Below are 17,426 nucleotides of genomic sequence, written 5' to 3'. Positions count from 1 at the left end.
TTTTACTTAGTTCTTGGAGTCCCTTCTACAAGATGAAATCAGAGAATCTTTCAGGATTCATGGAATTTCTCCTGCTGGGTTTGTCAGAAGACCCCAAGCTGCAGCCCCTCCTCTTTGGGCTCTTCCTCTCCATGTACCTGCTCACTGTGTGGGGAAACCTTCTCCTCATCCTAGCCGTCAGCTCAGACTCCCACCTCCACACCCCCATGTACTTCTTCCTCTTCAACCTGCCCTTCGTGGACATCTGCTTCACCTCCACCACCGTCCCCAAGATGCTGCATGGCATCTGGATACAGAACAAAGTCATCACCTTTACTGGATGCTTTGCTCAGGAATCTTTTTACCTTATTTTTGGAACATTGGATGACGTCCTCCTGACCGTGATGGCGTATGACCGCTATGTGGCCATCTGTCACCCCCTATACTACATGGTCATCACGAACCCCCAGCTCTGTGGCCTTCTGGTTCTTGGGTGCTGTATAATTAGTGCTCTGCATTCCTTGTTAGAAAACTTAATGATGTTGCGACTGTCCTTCTGTGAAAACTTGGAGATCTCCTACTTTTTTTGTGAGCTCACTCAAGCGATCCAACTTGCCTGTTCTGATACCTTTCTCAATGACCTAGTGCTGTGTTCTGCAGTTGTGTTCATAGGTGGGGGTCCCTTCTGTGGGATCCTGTACTCTTACTTTAAGATTGTCTTCTCCATTTAAAAAATCTCTTCAGCTCATGGGAAGTATAAAGCCTTTTCCACCTGTGCCTCTCACCTCTCTGTGAGCTCCTTATTTTATTTTACATCCTTAGGTGTTTACCTGAGATGTTCTGGTACACACAGCTCAAACTCAAGTGCACCGTGGTCACCCCCATACTGAACCCCTTCATCTACAGCCTCAGAAACCAAGACATCAAGAGGGCTCTGAAAAGACTTTTTGTCAGGGACACAATGAAATGACAATTGTCTATGGACTAAGAAAAAAGTCAGTAATTCTAGGACTCAAACATGATATCTTTTGTTTATTAGTGATTTAATAATGATTGAGATTATTATCCCAAGATTGTGGGATAAGAGGGGTACTATTACTACCATCAGAGTTTCATATTCCACCCCCTCCATTGGAAGCTTTTCTATTCTTTATCCCTTTAGGAGTATAGAACTTGGATCATTATGGAATGTAGAAGGTGGAAATTCTGGCTTCTGTAATTGCTTCTCCACTGGACATAGGCATGGACTGGTAATACTCCCAGTCTCTTTCTGTCTTTCCCTAGTGGGGTAAGGCTTTTGAGAGGTGGGGTTGCAGGATACATTGGTGAGGTTGTCTGCCCAAGGAATTTATTATGTTGGTGTCATGGTAGCATCTGCAACTTGGTGGCTGAAATATCATCCAGTGCTTATCAGGGCTCTGGTGTGTGTGTGTGTGTGTGTGTGTGTGTGTGTTGCTCTCATTCTCACTTTCTCTTTATCTCCCGAAATAATAAAATATTTAAAAATAAAAGAATAACCTGGGGGTGGGAGTGTTATATGAACACGTTATAGGGAGATAAGGAATTGTACTCAAGTGAGGAAAAAAACTGTCTTATAAATCATTATCTCACTAGTAACACAATTTGAACATGTTGTATATGTGACAGTGTGTATGTTGAATGTTATACTGTACAAAAATAGCACCTTAAGTGTGTGTTCAACATTCTAGCCTCTATGTAGAAGAGCATTCAACACAAAAGCAGGACCTGATCAAATTGTAAGTAGGGCACCAAAGTAAAAACCCTGTGGTGAGGGGTAGACATGCAGCTTCCTGGGCCAGTGGGGGGTGGGAGTGGGTGGGAGGGATGGGTCACAGTCTTTTGGTGGTGGGAATGATGTTTATGTACACTCTTAGCAAAATGTAGACATATAAATCAGTAGTTAATTAATATGAGAGGGGGAAAATCAATTGTATGTCTCAAAGTTTCTCAAAACACAAACTGAATCTTTTTATATAGGCTGTGTATTTGATGTGCGAACTCTCTCAAAAGCCTAGACCAAGTAGGTTAGAAGCATCCAATAGCACAGCTATATACAAGATACTGGATACTGTACAGCAAACCATAACAAAAGGACTTTTCAAAGTTAACCCAATTACCAAATAATGTGATGATAACATTAACTATCAATTGTCTTTTTGAACCCTAAGACAGCAAGAACCTCACATCTCCACTATAGAGCCCCTACTTCCCCCAGTCCTGGAACCCTTGGATAGGGCCCACTTTCCCGTATGCGTCTCCCAATCCATACCAAATAATATTGTATCCGCCGATCACAACCTAACCAACGCAATGATTGCCACCTCAACATGCTTCACCTCAGACTATGTCCAGAGACTTCACGTATGGAATGACAACTCTTCAGCTTCATTACTCGCGTGAGACCTTTCCTTTTATAGTACACTCTAATTTCATCTCAGGTGGTTCACTTTCTAACTAAGTCCCATAACCTAGATATACACCAGTTTCTGTGAGAGAGAGCTTATATTCATACGTATCCATAAACTACTGCAAGATATATACCTGAAAGCAGAAGTACACTAGAGTTTGCAGTGAGTACCTCCCTAACACTTCCTCTCCACTATTCCAAGCTTTGGGTCCGTGATTGCTCAACAATTTGTTTGGCTTTGTATGTTAACTCTCTTTTCAATCACCAGGTTCCAGATGCCACCAGGATGCTGGCCAGGCTTTCCTGGATTGAAGACCCCACCAATGTGTCCTGGAGCTCAGCTTCCTCAGAGACACACCCTACTAAGGAAAGCGAGAGGCAGACTGGGAGTATGGACCGACCAGTCAACGCCCATGTTCAGGGGGGAAGCAATTACAGAAGCCAGAACTTCTACCTTCTGCAACCCACAATGACCCTGGATCCATGCTCCCAGAGGGATAGAGAATGGGAAAGCTACTGGGGAGGGGATGGGATATGGAGATTGGGTGGTGGGAATTGTGTGGAGTTGTACCTCTCCTACCTTATGGTTTTGGTAATTAATCCTTTCTTAAAAAAAAAAAAAAGAAGTATGGTTGCCCACAGTTCAATGAATTTTGACTTTTCCTAATGAAATGTCTCAGAAAATTCCAAAGTCAGAATCAGCCATTTTTTATTCAGACAACAGACTTCTTTTTTCTTTTTCTTTTTTAATTTTATTTATAAGAAGGAAACACTGACAAAACCATAGGATAAGAGGGATACAACTCCATATAGTTCCCACCACCAGAACTATCGATCTATCATCTATCTTCAATATCTATCACCTACCATCTGTTTATCTATCATCTATCATATATATCTTTCATCTCTCTTTCATCTATCACCTATCTTCTACCTCCACACCTCTTTCTTTTACCTACCTTCTACCTTCCCCGTCTCTGTCTCTCTCTCTCTCTCTCTCTCTCTCTCTCTCTATATATATATATATATATATATATATATATAATCCTCTTCTGTCTCTTAAATAACCTGGATCAATGAAGCCCTGGTGATGACTATTGAATAAGCAAAAAAAAAAAAAAAAAAAAGAATCACAGTACCCATGGTTTCAAAGCAGAAGGTACAACTCTTCTTCCTTGTAGGGAAGGGGAAGTCGTGATTTTAGAGGATCAGGAGCTGTATCCAGCCATGACAATAATTGGAGACCCCTAGGATTGTTAAATGTGAGATACTCAGAAGAGAGAAAGATTGACTCAAGGTTGGTGCAAGTAGTTAAAACCCTAGAGGCCAGATGAGTTCAAGAAGAAATAGTAGTAAGTGGACGCACTTGACTTTTACCCATGTCTTCTGAGAACAGAGAATCAACAGGAGAAAATTTTCTGCTGCCCGGACCAGTGTCCCATGTGGAAATGAGATGATCAGGACTGGAGACACCATGGAGACAGAGCCTAATGAGTAGACCTGAGGGGCTGTAAATACCTCCCGTCCTGTATTCCCTCAGCCGTGAGCTCAGCAGGCATGGTGACCATGTCTGGTCTGAATGCCTCTGTCTGATCCCCAAACCAGTATTTTCATCCCCTCCTGCACTCTTGTATCAGAACAGAGCATCTATCTCCATCATCAGCCATGCAGAGGGGAGATTCTAGACTTCTGAATGGAGACTTCAACCTCAAAACAGACCACTCCAGGTAAGACTGGATGCCCATTAGCTTCTATGAGGAAGGTTCAGAGCGGATGGAAAATAAGCATTTTGTTTTTCCTGAGGGCTCTAACTTAGAACTCAGCCTTCCTAGCCTAGAGCTGAAATCATGTTGTTTGGTTCCACTGATTAATTTATCTATAAACAATGTATTTAATACCTTCAAAGAGAAGGGTGCATTAGACATTAAAATTAGAACACATTAAAGGAATTTTGCAACTGGGATAAATAGGGAAAAAGAGCATTAGACTTGCTTTTAATCTTTAATTTTAATGACAGAACTGATCATCTCTGGTTTATGATATTAGACTTCGAGGTGTGTGTGTGTGTGTGTGTGTGTGTGTGTGTGTGTGTGTGTGTGTGTGTGTGTGTTAAATTTAATTAACTATTGCTCAGTTATTACTTAGGATGGGCTGAAGATTGAACCTGGGACTTCAGAGCCTTGGTCATGGAAGCCATTTGTATACCATTGTGATTTTAAAAAAATTTTAAGATGGGGTCCTGCTAGCATGTGTTGCATCTATAAATCTGATTAATGGAGGAACATACTGCCTAGTAATGGTGGGGTTACAGGTACATTTTGATTCACTTGCCACAAAAAAATTTAGTTACTTGAGAGAGACAGAGAGAATAAGGGCTTCACCATGCCTCCTTAAAAGAATAGCATTCGGGGGCTAGATAGTAGCTCACCTGGTTTAGCACACATATTACAATGCATAAACCCAGGTTCCAGTCTCCAGTCCCCAACTGCAGGTGGAAAGCTTCACCAGTGGTGAAGCAGGGCTGCGGGTGTCTCTTTGTCTCTCTCCCTTTCTGTAGCTCCCCTCCTCTCAATCTCTGACTGTGTCTTTCCAATAAACAAATAAAGACAATAAAAACTTTTTTAAAAGCAACAACATTCACTAACAAGGAGACTTTGCGAACATGTATATTAGTATTACTTTGTTCTGTCCAACACCTTATAGGAAGAGAAATCGTGTTACCATCTGAGTAAGAAGCCTCACATTTAGGGTGAGTTCGTTGGTCTTAACACCTCAACTATTAATATTCAAAGATTCATTGTAATGAGTCTAGTGTTTGTTTTCCATGTGTTACCATTTAGAAAAATCTTACCCTTTTTGTCACTTACCCTTTCAGCTCACCTCCAAGTCTAATGCCCTCACCGTTTCCGTAGGTTCTGTGTTTTCTGTTGCGAAGTGTGGACCTTTCCTCTTGATTCAGTTTTCTGTAGGGATATTCAATAATAAGAACTATGACTACACACATGCACCATTGCTTTCTCTCTTATTATTTCTTTATTGTTGCCACCAGGGTAACCACTGGAGCACAGTGTCCACAGTACAAATCCACTGTTCCCAGCAGCCATTTTTCCTTTCTATTTTATATAAGATGGAGAAAAATTAAAGAGGGTGGGGGAGGTAGAGAAAGAGAGAAAAAGGTAAACAGCAGATCTGTTTCACTGCTCATGGAGTGAACCCCTTCCACCTTGCATAGGGGGATAGAGGACTTGAACCCTGGTGCATGAGGATGGTAACATTGCCGCGGACCACTCAGTGGACAAGCAGCAGGAGGGTCAGGGGTCTTGAAGGCAACCTCCCAGGTGGGTCAGGAGTCGGCGAGGGAGAACAGATAGACACCACACTCTATTGGAGGGTGAATCTGGACTCGTTTTAATAGTGAAACTGCATTAGCTTTTATACTTTTTTCAGGTTACATTCAGGTTGTCTAAGCAACCAGCTCATAAAGAAGTAACAATAGTCTTGTGGCTTTGGCAGGCTACATGTTATTCCCCCATAACTGTAAAGAATGGGTACAATACTTTGTATTGTTCTGTTCCCAGGGGAGGTCATACCCAGAATTGTTTTAGACTTTTGCTGAGGGCTATCTCTACCATTAATCTTCTATGGGGGCATACAGATCTTTGACTAGTCGTGGACCACTGCTCATCTAGGTCTGGTACAGTTTAACTATTAATCTCTCTTTGTTTCAATATGTCAACTTGTACCTGGGAGGCCTCAATCTCTGTATTGTTTTTATGAGGGGCAAGTCATAACATGACTTGATTTGTCCGTCTATACTGACCCACCTTCTCCACTTTCATAATGTAACTTTCAAATACGCTCCTGTGTAAGGGAGAGGGGATGCTTCTGACTCTCCATTCCCACCAGGCACTGCCAAAGCATTATTAATCAATTGTGACAGTATAATTGTTTGTAGCAATAACGGGGGGAGAATGCGTCGACCCATTCCCGTCCTTCTGCCCAGCTTCTTTGAAGTCTGAATGCAGGTCCAGAGGAGATGACTTTGTCAGTCTCTCTGGTGGTCGTGACGGGGTGGCGCATCTCCCTCTTATTTAGTTTAAAGCGGTGGAATTCGGTTTGGAGCTGTCTGATGGATCTGGAGAGGAGCTTGAAGAGGACTGGAAGAATTAGCAGAATAATTACTAGAACGAAAACAATGCCTCCCAGTGATATGAGAATATGTTGCCAATTAATAGGGTTGAGAGTCAAACCCTCTTTTAGAGATTGGGCAAATTCCCAAACATCCGGGGTATCTAGGGAGGAAGCGCTTATGGCGCTAATCTGGGCCTGAAGGGTATCAATGTCATGGGAAATATCATTGTGTTGCCAAATGCCCATAAGGTGGTTCCTAGTCCTATCCCAGGGAATGGAGGAATTATAAGGCAAAGGAGTAACACATGGTGCTCTATAACTACTATGGCAGCGACCCCATATGGGGAGAAGGTCATGAGCTTAATTTCTCTTGTATAATCATTATCAACAACGCTGGGTGATCTCAAGCCTCAGCTTCTCCATCCTTTCTGTCAATTTTCATAGGTCTCGGCATCTGCAGGCGTTTTGTCTCTTTCTCCTCCATTTGTTGGACGGACCTCTCTGGTGGCCAGCGGGCCTCATTATCTGTACAGGAGAAAACACAAACATGCCCTCGCCCCACATGAGGACGGGATCTGGTCTTTGTTAGGACCCTGACAGGGGGTCTTTTTATTTAACCAGTGCATATCTACTGTTAGTTGTAGTTCTTCAGAACCCATCACTGGCATATTTTTTCTGTGTGTTTAATTAAAATATTAATAGTAAAGAGTGTTCCACCAAGAATGTTGTGTGGAGTCTGCGGTCTTGTCTTTGAGGAGGACCCATCAGTAAAGACTATTAAGGCTGTTGGAATCAGCTGAGATTTTGTTATCTTTGGAAAAACATAAAAACATTGTTAAGTCACATAGACTGAAATTGGGCTACATATAGGGAATTTTTTATTTTAAGAAAGCTTTTTACCATATGAAAGGCTAGTTCTTTATGTGAAGGCTTGTCATGGTTGTAGTCTTTTATTTGTGACCAGCAAGACATACACAAAGCCAGGAAAAATATTAAAATTGATAATCTAATGACTTAGAATTTGTTTAAATGTATTTATATAATTTTAGAAGGCCTTTTTAACAATAAAATGATTATCATCTTTGTAGTATAATTTTAAAATCACTTAAACAATTTAAGCATATTATTAGAACTTAGTTTAATGTTAGGATCATAGTACTTTACTCATTATAAAAGTCATATATGTTTAAAATAATCTTTTACTTTTACACCATCTTATAATGACATCTTTAGACTAATTTTGTTTAATAAGGATTTATCAAATATTAAAATTTTTATCAGATCAGAAACATATGTATGTATCAAAAATAGACTTTTGACACTGTCTTGAAATAAATGAGATATTTTTAAATGTGGAAAGATATATAGGGGGGTACCAGAGCAAAAGCTCTAGGCATGAAATTTATCAGCATAACCATTGACAAGTTATGTTTTTTGTTTATCTAGGTTTATTTTATCTTTTTAAGTGAGAGGGTACTAGACAACTTTATATATATCAATAATATCTCTTTTAGTCTTTTGTCACACTCAATTAAAATTGAGACACACCCTAAGTGTGTGATATCTATTTTAAAAGGCTCTGCTTGAATTTTAAAGGAAGTAAATCTAAAGTCTAGCTTATTTAACCTTATCTATCAATCTCTGAATGTCAGGTTTTTTACACCAAATTTAACTAAAGTATATTGATTTCTTAATTTTATTTTAAACTCTAAACAAACTCAAATTACTTAAAGAGTCAACACACATTTGTGACAATGTTTTTCAGAAGATTTACAGTGCCAAACAAACAACAAATTTTGTTGTGGTCTAATTTCCACAGAAATAGTTTCACAGGGCATTATGGGGGCCCTCCATTATGTCCCAGAACCTCTCTGACTTAAAACCATACATATAATTTGTATTTTAATTTGGAGATGAAGAATTGTCACGTTGACACCTTTAAGAAGTTAGTCAATTTAAATACTTAGGCTTTTACCTTAAATATCTATTTACCTTAGCAAAATAATTTTTATTTTCAGATTACCACATCTGGGTGATGGAGTTTTTTGAGTCCTCTTGTGGGGTCTCATCCTTGTGAGTTTTAGACCTGCAGTCCCTCCTCCAAGGGAGTCCCTTTTGGCACCGTGGGCACCGACCAGGTGGGGGTCCAGGCCCCCCGGTTTCCTCCTCTACCTTGGGGGCACTCCCTCTCAAAGTGTCCTGTCTGGCCACACTTGAAACACTTCCCTTTTTGTCTTTTCCCTGCGTTCTTGTTTTTAATGAATTGTGGCAGGGTCTGTTCTTGTAGGGCAGCTGCCATGGCCGTTCCCTGAATAACTGCAGGAGACACGTCCATGCATGTCCTGATAAAATCTTCTATTGTCCCTGTCCTTTTTAATGGCTGTAGCAAGTCTTTACAGACTGTGTTGGCATTTTCCCAAGCCAATTGTTTTAATAAAATTTCTGCTCCTTCTGACTCAGGCATCATTCTTTTTACAGTCTCTTCTAACCTAGCAATAAATTCTTCAAAAGGCTCCTCCGGTCTCTGCCTGATACCAGAGAGAACCGAAACCTTCCCTGAGATGGCTATCTTAGAAATAGCTTGTAGGGACTCTCTGGGAATTTTCATCTGCTGCCGGGGATCCCCCCAGTCATCTCTGCCCATTAACATAGAGAATGTTGGCTTGGGGCCTCTGCTTCTTTTAAACAATGCCTGTTGCAAGTAAATTCTGGCCTGATCTTCAAACTCTGTTCTCCACAAAATATATTGTCCTGGCTTCAAAACTGACTGGGCTGTTTGCTGCCAGTCGTAGGGAGTTAACCACATAGTTGCCACCGTTTCTACTATTTGTAAAGTGTATGGTGAGGAAGCTCCTGTGGACTGAACTGCCTGAGCTAATTCCTTTAACATTTTTAATGGTAAAGGCTCCCACTCTGGTTCATCATCCAATGATATTACCGGGAAGAGGAACCCAGCATCCCCTTCTCTTCTTGCCTCTTTTACGGCGGCCATAAACCCAGCATTAGCAGGGGCTCTATGTCCTCCCTGTCTGTCTTTGAGCTTCAAGGGAGGCACCGTGGCCATAGGGATGGTGGGCAAAAGACCGTCATCATCATTATGACAATGGGCAGCCTCATCATCTAATTCTGCCTCTTCTTCAGGATCTAACCAGTCATCATTCTGCCACTTATACTTCTCTAGTAGTGGGCGACTAACTTGTTCCTCAAGAGCTCCATAGCCTTTATTTTTCCTAGGATTAGACTGTGTTTCTTCTACCAAACATTCATACTCTGATTTGTCTCCTAATAAGTCTCTCAGCTGGCTCCATAAAGAGAAGGCTAAAGCTGGAACCTCGCTGGGCCATTGTTCTGAGTAAAATTTTCTCAGATCTTTTCCTACTCTTCTCCAGTCCTCTAATGATAATGTTCCCTCTTCTGGGAACCATGGGCTGCTTTTCTTAATAAATGCTAAGAATTGCTTTAGCTCTTTGTGGGGTACCCTAATTCCTCGTCCCAGCAGCATCTGCTGGAGGACCGAGAGGAAGAGCCCTTCATTCTTAGAGCTCTCCTGCCCCATGTTACCTTCCCGCTTCCTATGAGACCGCTACTTCCAGCGGCGGGGCTGCAGTCCCCTTAACGTGCGGGGTCCTGTCCTGACCTGAATTTCCTAATAGTTCAGATTGCTACCTTACCTGGATGGTCTTCCCCCAAGTCCCTGTGTCTGGGTGCCACCTGCCGCGGACCACTCAGTGAACAAGCAGCAGGAGGGTCAGGGGTCTTGAAGGCAACCTCCCAGGTGGGTCAGGAGTCGGCGAGGGAGAACAGATAGACACCACACTCTATTGGAGGGCGAATCTGGACTCGTTTTAATAGTGAAACTGCATTAGCTTTTATACTTTTTTCAGGTTACATTCAGGTTGTCTAAGCAACCAGCTCATAAAGAAGTAACAATAGTCTTGTGGCTTTGGCAGGCTACATGTTATTCCCCCATAACTGTAAAGAATGGGTACAATACTTTGTATTGTTCTGTTCCCAGGGGAGGTCATACCCAGAATTGTTTTAGACTTTTGCTGAGGGCTATCTCTACCATTAATCTTCTATGGGGGCATACAGATCTTTGACTAGTCGTGGACCACTGCTCATCTAGGTCTGGTACAGTTTAACTATTAATCTCTCTTTGTTTCAATATGTCAACTTGTACCTGGGAGGCCTCAATCTCTGTATTGTTTTTATGAGGGGCAAGTCATAACATGACTTGATTTGTCCGTCTATGCTGACCCACCTTCTCCACTTTCATAATGTAACTTTCAAATATGCTCCTGTGTAAGGGAGAGGGGGTGCTTCTGACTCTCCATTCCCACCAGGCACTGCCAAAGCATTATTAATCAATTGTGACAGTATAATTGTTTGTAGCAATAACAGGGGGAGAATGCGCGACCCATTCCTGTCCTTCTGCCCAGCTTCTTTGAAGTCTGAATGCAGGTCCAGAGGAGATGACTTTGTCAGTCTCTCTGGTGGTCGTGACGGGGTGGCACATAACATGTTTGTTCAACTAGTGTGTCACTCCTTGGAACCCCCTGCTTTCTTTTGAAGGTAAGATGTGGCTGCTGTATTAGCTACTCTGGGCTTTCCAGAGATAAAAATAATTTGGAAAGCTGCTATAACCTGGTGGTTCTGGTGGTGGGAATTGTGTGAAGTTGTACCCCTCTTACCCTATCATTTAGTCAATGTTTCCTTTTTATAAATAAAAAAATTTTGAAAAAAAAAGAATAGGGAAGTATCCAGTGGAGGGCATGGGACCAGAAACTCTGGTGGTGGAAACTATGTGATATTGTACCCCTGTTATCTTACAATCTCATTAATCATTATTCAATCACTAATACTAATACAAATACTACTAAAAACTTTCATTATTTATGCTGAGTATCATCTTTGTTATAGATTGTTAAGGCATACTGACAAAATATTTTTATTTCTCACATTAAAGTGGGATTTAGTTATAAGATAGCTTGCATGTATTTTTTCTTTCTTTCTGAGGTAAATGAATCTGCCTTAACTTTTTTGAAACCATGACTTGGTTCATACTTTCACTTAGACATCTTGGTAAGAATGTATTAGAAATCTCTTGTGGTGAGTTAGTTTGATGAGAGACTCAAGGAAGTAATTTTCCTTTGGTTCGAAAACACCCTATGTGATATAGAAGTTGTTACTATTCTTGATAGCTGCATAGTATTCCATTGTGTATATATACCACAGCTTTCTCAGCCATTCATCTGTTGCTGGGCACCTGGGTTGCTTCCAGGTTTTAGCTATTATGAATTGTGCTGCTATGAACATAGGAGTACACACCTCTTTTTGGTTGGGTGTTATGGAGTCCTTGGGGTATAACCCCAGGAGAGGAATTATTGGGTCATATGGAAGGTCCATGTCTAGCCTTCTGAGAGTTTTCCAGACTGCTCTCCACAGAGGCTGTACCAATTTACATTCCCACCAGCAATGTAAAAGAGTTCCTCTGTCCCCACATCCTCTCCAGCATTTGTTGCTGCTGTCCTTTTTAGGCTTCCCTGGATTGAAGACCCCACCAATGTGTCCTGGAGCTCAGCTTCCCCAGAGACACACCTTACTAGGGAAAGAGAGAGGCAGACTGGGAGTATGGACCGACCAGTCAACGCCCATGTTCAGCGGGGAAGCAATTACAGAAGCCAGACCCTCTACCTTCTGCAACCCTCAACGACCCTGGGTCCATGCTCCCAGAGGGCTAGAGAATGGGAAGGCTATCATGGGAGAGGGTGGGTTATGGGGATTGGGTGGTGGGAATTGTGTGGAGTTGTACCCCTCCTACCTTATGCTTTTGTTCACTAATCCTTTCTTAAATTAAAAATTTAAATAAAAAAAAAAAGAAGTTGTTACTATGCAACCTCAATGAAGTTCTTTGTGTTGGAAAACCTGCAGTCAATGATTGAATTTTCTAAGACACCATGTTCAAGGGAGAACATAATCACATTCTTTGCTATTTTTTTTTCACCTGTGTTTTGCCAATAACTGTATTGTAATACCTTCCTCATTATGCCCTCAAAAAGTCTAAATTATTTCAGAGAAATTCTATGTGAGGATAGGTCAGATTTAAATTCCTACTAAAGTGACAACAAATTAAAACATTAAAACAATTATAATAATAATCTTCTGTTGGTAATTCAACATCCACTTGTCAACATCAGGTCCTATTGTCCTCTGTTCATTTGCTCCAGAATTCAAAGAAAACTTGAATGCTTAAAAAATCACAAAGGGGGCCTGGTGGTGGTGAATCTTTCTGAGCACACATGTTACAGTGTACAAGGACCCGGGTTCAAGCCCCCAGTCCCTACCTGCAAGGGCAAAGATTTGCAAGTGGTGAAGCAGGGCTGCAGTTGTCTCTCTGTCTCTCTCCCTATCACCCCCTTCCTTCTTGATTTCTGGCTGCCTCTATTCAGTACATAAATAAAGATAATCAAATTAAAAAAAAATCACAAAGGAATGGAAGGTAGATAGCATAATGTTTATGCAAAAGACTCTCATGCCTGAGGTTCTGAAGTTCCAGGTTCAATCTCTGTGACCATCGGCCAGAGCTGAATAGTCCTCTGGTAAAGAAATAAAATAAAATAAAATAAAATAAAAATAGAGGGGTAGTCAGGTGGTAGCACAGCAGGTTAAGCTCACATGGTACAAAGCATAATTGACTGATGTAAGGATCCGAGTTCGAGCCCCTGGCTCCCTACCTGCAGGGGAGTCGCTTCACAAGCAGTGAAGCAGGTCTGCACGTGTCTGTCTTTCTCTCCCCCTCTCAGTCTTCCTCTCCTCTCTCCATTTCTCTCTGTCCTATCCAACTACAACAACATCAAGAACAACAATAATAACTACAACACTAACACAACAAGGGCAACAAAAGGGAAAAGGAATAAATATTAATTTTTTAAATAAATAAAATAAAGTCACTAGTATAAATATCACAAAAGAAGAAGAAATGGACATTTGAAGGAGTGGGGATGAACGCTCATGATCCCAGAGAGAGTCTAGAAGAGAACTCCGTATCCCATCCCCTCCCCCGATAGCTTTTCTATTCTTTAACCCTCTGGGAGTATGGACCCAAGGTCATTGTGGGATGCAGAAGGTGGAAGGTCTGGCTTCTGTAATTGCTTCCCCGCTGAACATGGGCATTGACAGGTCAATCCATACTCCCACCCTGTCTCCCTCTTTCTCTATTGGGGAAGGGCTCTGGGGAAGCAGAGCTCCAGGACATATTGGTGGGGTTATCTGTCCAGGGAGATACTTCCCTATTCTTTATCCTTCTGGGAATTAAGAACCAAAATTATTTTTTGCAGAAGGTGGAAGGTCTGACTTGTCATTGCTTTTCTGCTGAGCATGAATGTTGGCAGGTGGATTCATAACCCCAGCCTGCTTCTATATTTTCTTATAAATATAGAAGGGCAGCACTCTGGGAGATTGAGGCTCCAGGACACATTGGTGAGGCTTTCTAACCAGGGAAGTCAGGATGGCATCATGGTAGAATCTGCAACTTGGTGACTAAAAGGTGACAAGATATAAAACAAAATGTTCAGTGAAAAAGAGCCCAAAGGAAAGAAAAGACCAAATGGAACTGAAGTCTTTGTGTAGAAAGAAGCTAGGAAGTATATTTTAGGTATCTTCCACATGTACCATGAGCACAGACTTTATCCAAAGTCCTTTCTCTCATGCTAAGAAAGACACTATCGAAACCTACTGGCAGAGAAAGAATATATGTGATTAAAGATTCACAAATAATTTGAGATAGCAGAAAAGGCTATGGAGATAAACAAAGATATAGGTATAAAATAGGTAAAATGACATTATTATTATTATTTTTTTACTGCAAACTAAGGGAAACTTTCAAACAAGCTGACATTTGAACAGAGACACCAAAGAAGTTGAGATAAGACTTTGCATAAAGTCTTTATTATTTAATGCATATGCTCTTTAGGTGAATGAGCCTGACCACATATATGTTTCCTCTTTCTCTGTTATTTGATTTAGGAAGGAAGTGTCTTTTTTGACACCCTAAAACCTTTGCCTAGAAATATAGTCAGGTCATAAATATATTACGCTTATACTATATACTGGTCGGGCATTAAACCAGCTCCTCCAGCTCCACCCTGTGTTGCTGATACTATGGCCTATTTACATAATCATTGTTTTGCCTGAAAGATCCCCACCCATTCCATTCCTTTGATCTACCTTCTTTGAGACCTGCCCTGCCTGCAGGGTAACATTAATCCCATCAGTTAAAAACATAGCAACAGTTGATAAGGAAGTTTATACCTTCCCAGCCCACTTTGGACTTTCTCCACCCCCTTTCCTAGCCATTTCCGTTTCCAACTTGCCACTTCTGGTTCTATCCTATCAAAGCATTGTCTCTGATCAATAAAGGCTGCATTACCTCGTGCCATGTGTTTGGTACCTGAGTCATTTATCTCCTGCATCGCTGAGTGAGTAACAGCACAGGCTGGCTCCAGTAGAGTCCTCTTCAACCCAGAGAGCACAAGCCTGGGAAGAGGCACCCCCACGCTAGCCTAGCATATAGTGCCATGGCTATATAAGGTAACCAGTGGCACTCAGCTATTAAATATAGTGAATTCAACTTTTTTTTTTTTTTTTACTTCATCTCAAATGGAGTTTGCAGGAATCGTGAAGTGAGATAAGCAAGAAAGAGAAGCATGAATATGGAATGATATCACTCATGGACAAAAGCTGATAACTAAGAACTGAAGGGGAAACACAAAGCAGAACTTGGACTGGGTTTGATGTATTGCTCCAATGATAAGGACTCTAGGGGAGGAGGGACCTTTCAGGTTCTAGTGCATGACAATGGAGGTTGGGGGTGAGAAAGTTTGCAGAAAACTTAGAAATGTTGCATATGTACCAACTACTCAATTTATTGTTGACTATGAACCATTAGTCCTCCAATAAAACAATAAGGCATAGTGTGCCCAGTTTTATTCATATTATACTATTTTAAAGGAAGTTAATTTTTTAAGATAATAGTGTATCAATATTACTGCAATGCTTGCACATGGAGTAAAATTTTATTATGCTTATTTCTTATTGTTAGTCATGATGGTGAATTGATGGTAGTGGATAATCACACAAGGCTATCAGAATTTCTACTCCTGGGCTTGTCAGAGGACCCCAAGCTGCAGCCCCTCCTCTTTGGGCTCTTCCTCTCCATGTACCTGCTCACTGTGTGGGGGAACCTGCTCCTCATCCTGGCTGTCAGCTCAGACTCCCACCTCCACACTCCCATGTACTTCTTCCTCTCCAGCCTGTCCTTGGTGGACATCTTCTTCACCTGCACCACCATCCCCAAGATGCTGCACAACATCTGGACACAGAATGAATCCATCACTTATGGAGGCTGCCTTGCCCAGATCTCTCTCTACCTACTCTTTGGAGCAATGGATGACATTCTTCTGGCTGTAATGGCTTATGACAGATACATGGCCATCTGTTACCCCCTGCACTACATGGTTATCATGAACTCCCAGCTCTGTGGATGGATGGTTCTTGGATCCTGGTTCATTAGTGCCTTGCATTCTTTGTTAGAAAATTTAATGATGATGAGACTTTCCTTCTGCGCAGAGATGAAAATCCCCCACTTTTTCTGTGAACTCAGTCAATCAGGTGATCCAACTGGCCTGTGCTGACACTTTTCTCAATGACATGGTGATGTGCTGTTCAGCTGGACTGCTCTGTGGTGGTCGCCTCTCTGGGATCTTCTACTCTTACTCTAAGATCATCTCCTCTATACGTGGAATCTCAACAGCTCAAGGGAAATATAAAGCATTTTCCACCTGTGCATCTCACCTCTCTGTTGTCATCTTGTTTTATTCTACAATTTTTGGAGTTTACCTGTTACCCAAAAACTCACACTCAAGTGCGGTAGCCTCTGTAATGTACACTGTGGCCACCCCCATGCTCAATCCCTTCATCTACAGTCTCAGGAACAAAGACATCAAGGGGGCTTTGAGAAGATTCTTTGTGAAGGAAACACAGAAATTACAATTGGTCAAGGGCTAAAAAAATGTAAGAAAGAAGGAGAGAGAGAGAGACAGAGAAGAGAGAGAAAGAAGGAAGGAAAAGAAGGAAGGGAGGGAGGAAGGAAGGAAGGAGTCGGGCAGTAACAGTGGGTTAAGCACACGTGGCGCAAAGTGCAAGGACCGGCATAAGGATCCTAGTTCAAGCCCCTGGCTCCCCATCTGCAGGGAAGTTGCTTCACAAGTGGTGAAGCATGTCTGTAGGTATCTTTCTCTCCCCCTCTCTGTCGTCCTCTCCTCTCTCCATTTCTCTCTGTCCTTACCAACAACAATGACAACAATAATAACTACAACAATAAAAGAAGAGCAACAAAAGGGAATAAATAAATAAAATATAAAAAAGTAAGAGCATTTATAAAAAAGAAAGAAAGAGAGAAAGAAAGTAAGAAAGAACGAAAGAAAGAAAGAGAAGAAATGCCAGTCAGGGTCAATTGGTACTCAGTGTATACAGCACAAACATTACTATGCACAAGGACCTGGGTTCAAGATAATGATCCCTAGCTGTAGGGGTGGGGGAGAAGCTTCACAGGCTATAGAGCAGTGCCACAGTTCTATTTATCTCTTTCTGTCTATCTATCTATCAATCATCTATCTATCTATTTATCTATTTATCTGTCATCTATTTATCTATGTCATCTATTTATCATATATCTCTATATCTATCATCTATCTATAATCTATCTTCTTTCCTTTCTCTCTTGCTGTTTTACTCTTTTAAAGAGAAAATTCCTGCCAAGTACAATGAGTCAATATATGATCATTTAGATTAACCTATTAACAACAACAACAACAACAAACCAAGCAAA

The 17,426-nt window shown here is 41.4% G+C and overlaps 1 protein-coding gene and 2 pseudogenes across 1 annotated transcript; 2 read left to right on the top strand and 1 right to left on the bottom strand.

Moving 5' to 3' along the window:
- The first annotated feature begins 32 nt into the window (after positions 1-32).
- On the top strand, positions 33-949 carry LOC132535635 (olfactory receptor 7A10-like; annotated as a pseudogene).
- A 3,349-nt stretch (positions 950-4,298) lies between these two features.
- LOC107523051 (endogenous retrovirus group K member 5 Gag polyprotein-like) lies at positions 4,299-10,094 on the bottom strand. The gene is made up of 4 exons (XM_060182249.1): positions 8,711-10,094; positions 7,036-7,063; positions 5,275-5,370; positions 4,299-4,305 (listed from the first exon to the last, which is right to left on the bottom strand). The coding sequence occupies exons 1-4, from the start codon at positions 10,092-10,094 to the stop codon at positions 4,299-4,301; spliced, it is 1,515 nt and encodes a 504-aa protein (XP_060038232.1).
- Positions 10,095-15,654: 5,560 nt separating this feature from the next.
- LOC132535634 (olfactory receptor-like protein OLF4) lies at positions 15,655-16,603 on the top strand (annotated as a pseudogene).
- The last annotated feature ends 823 nt before the right edge of the window (positions 16,604-17,426 follow it).

This window comes from Erinaceus europaeus, chromosome 23 (assembly GCF_950295315.1).
Source record: "Erinaceus europaeus chromosome 23, mEriEur2.1, whole genome shotgun sequence".
Classification (NCBI taxonomy): Eukaryota; Metazoa; Chordata; class Mammalia; order Eulipotyphla; family Erinaceidae; genus Erinaceus; species Erinaceus europaeus.
Note: the sequence above shows the minus strand (reverse complement) of the source record. Positions and strands in the feature narration are given on the sequence as shown.

Coding starts and splice junctions, on each gene's coding strand:
- LOC107523051 (XM_060182249.1), bottom strand. CDS start 10,094: ATGGGGCAGGAGAGCTCTAAGAATGAAGGGCTCTTCCTCTCGGTCCTC. Junction 7,064..8,710: donor TGAGAGGGAGTGCCCCCAAG/GTAGAGGAGGAA, acceptor TCTCCTGTACAG/ATAATGAGGCCCGCTGGCCA. Junction 5,371..7,035: donor GCCCGCTGGCCACCAGAGAG/GTCCGTCCAACA, acceptor ATATCCCTACAG/AAAACTGAATCAAGAGGAAA.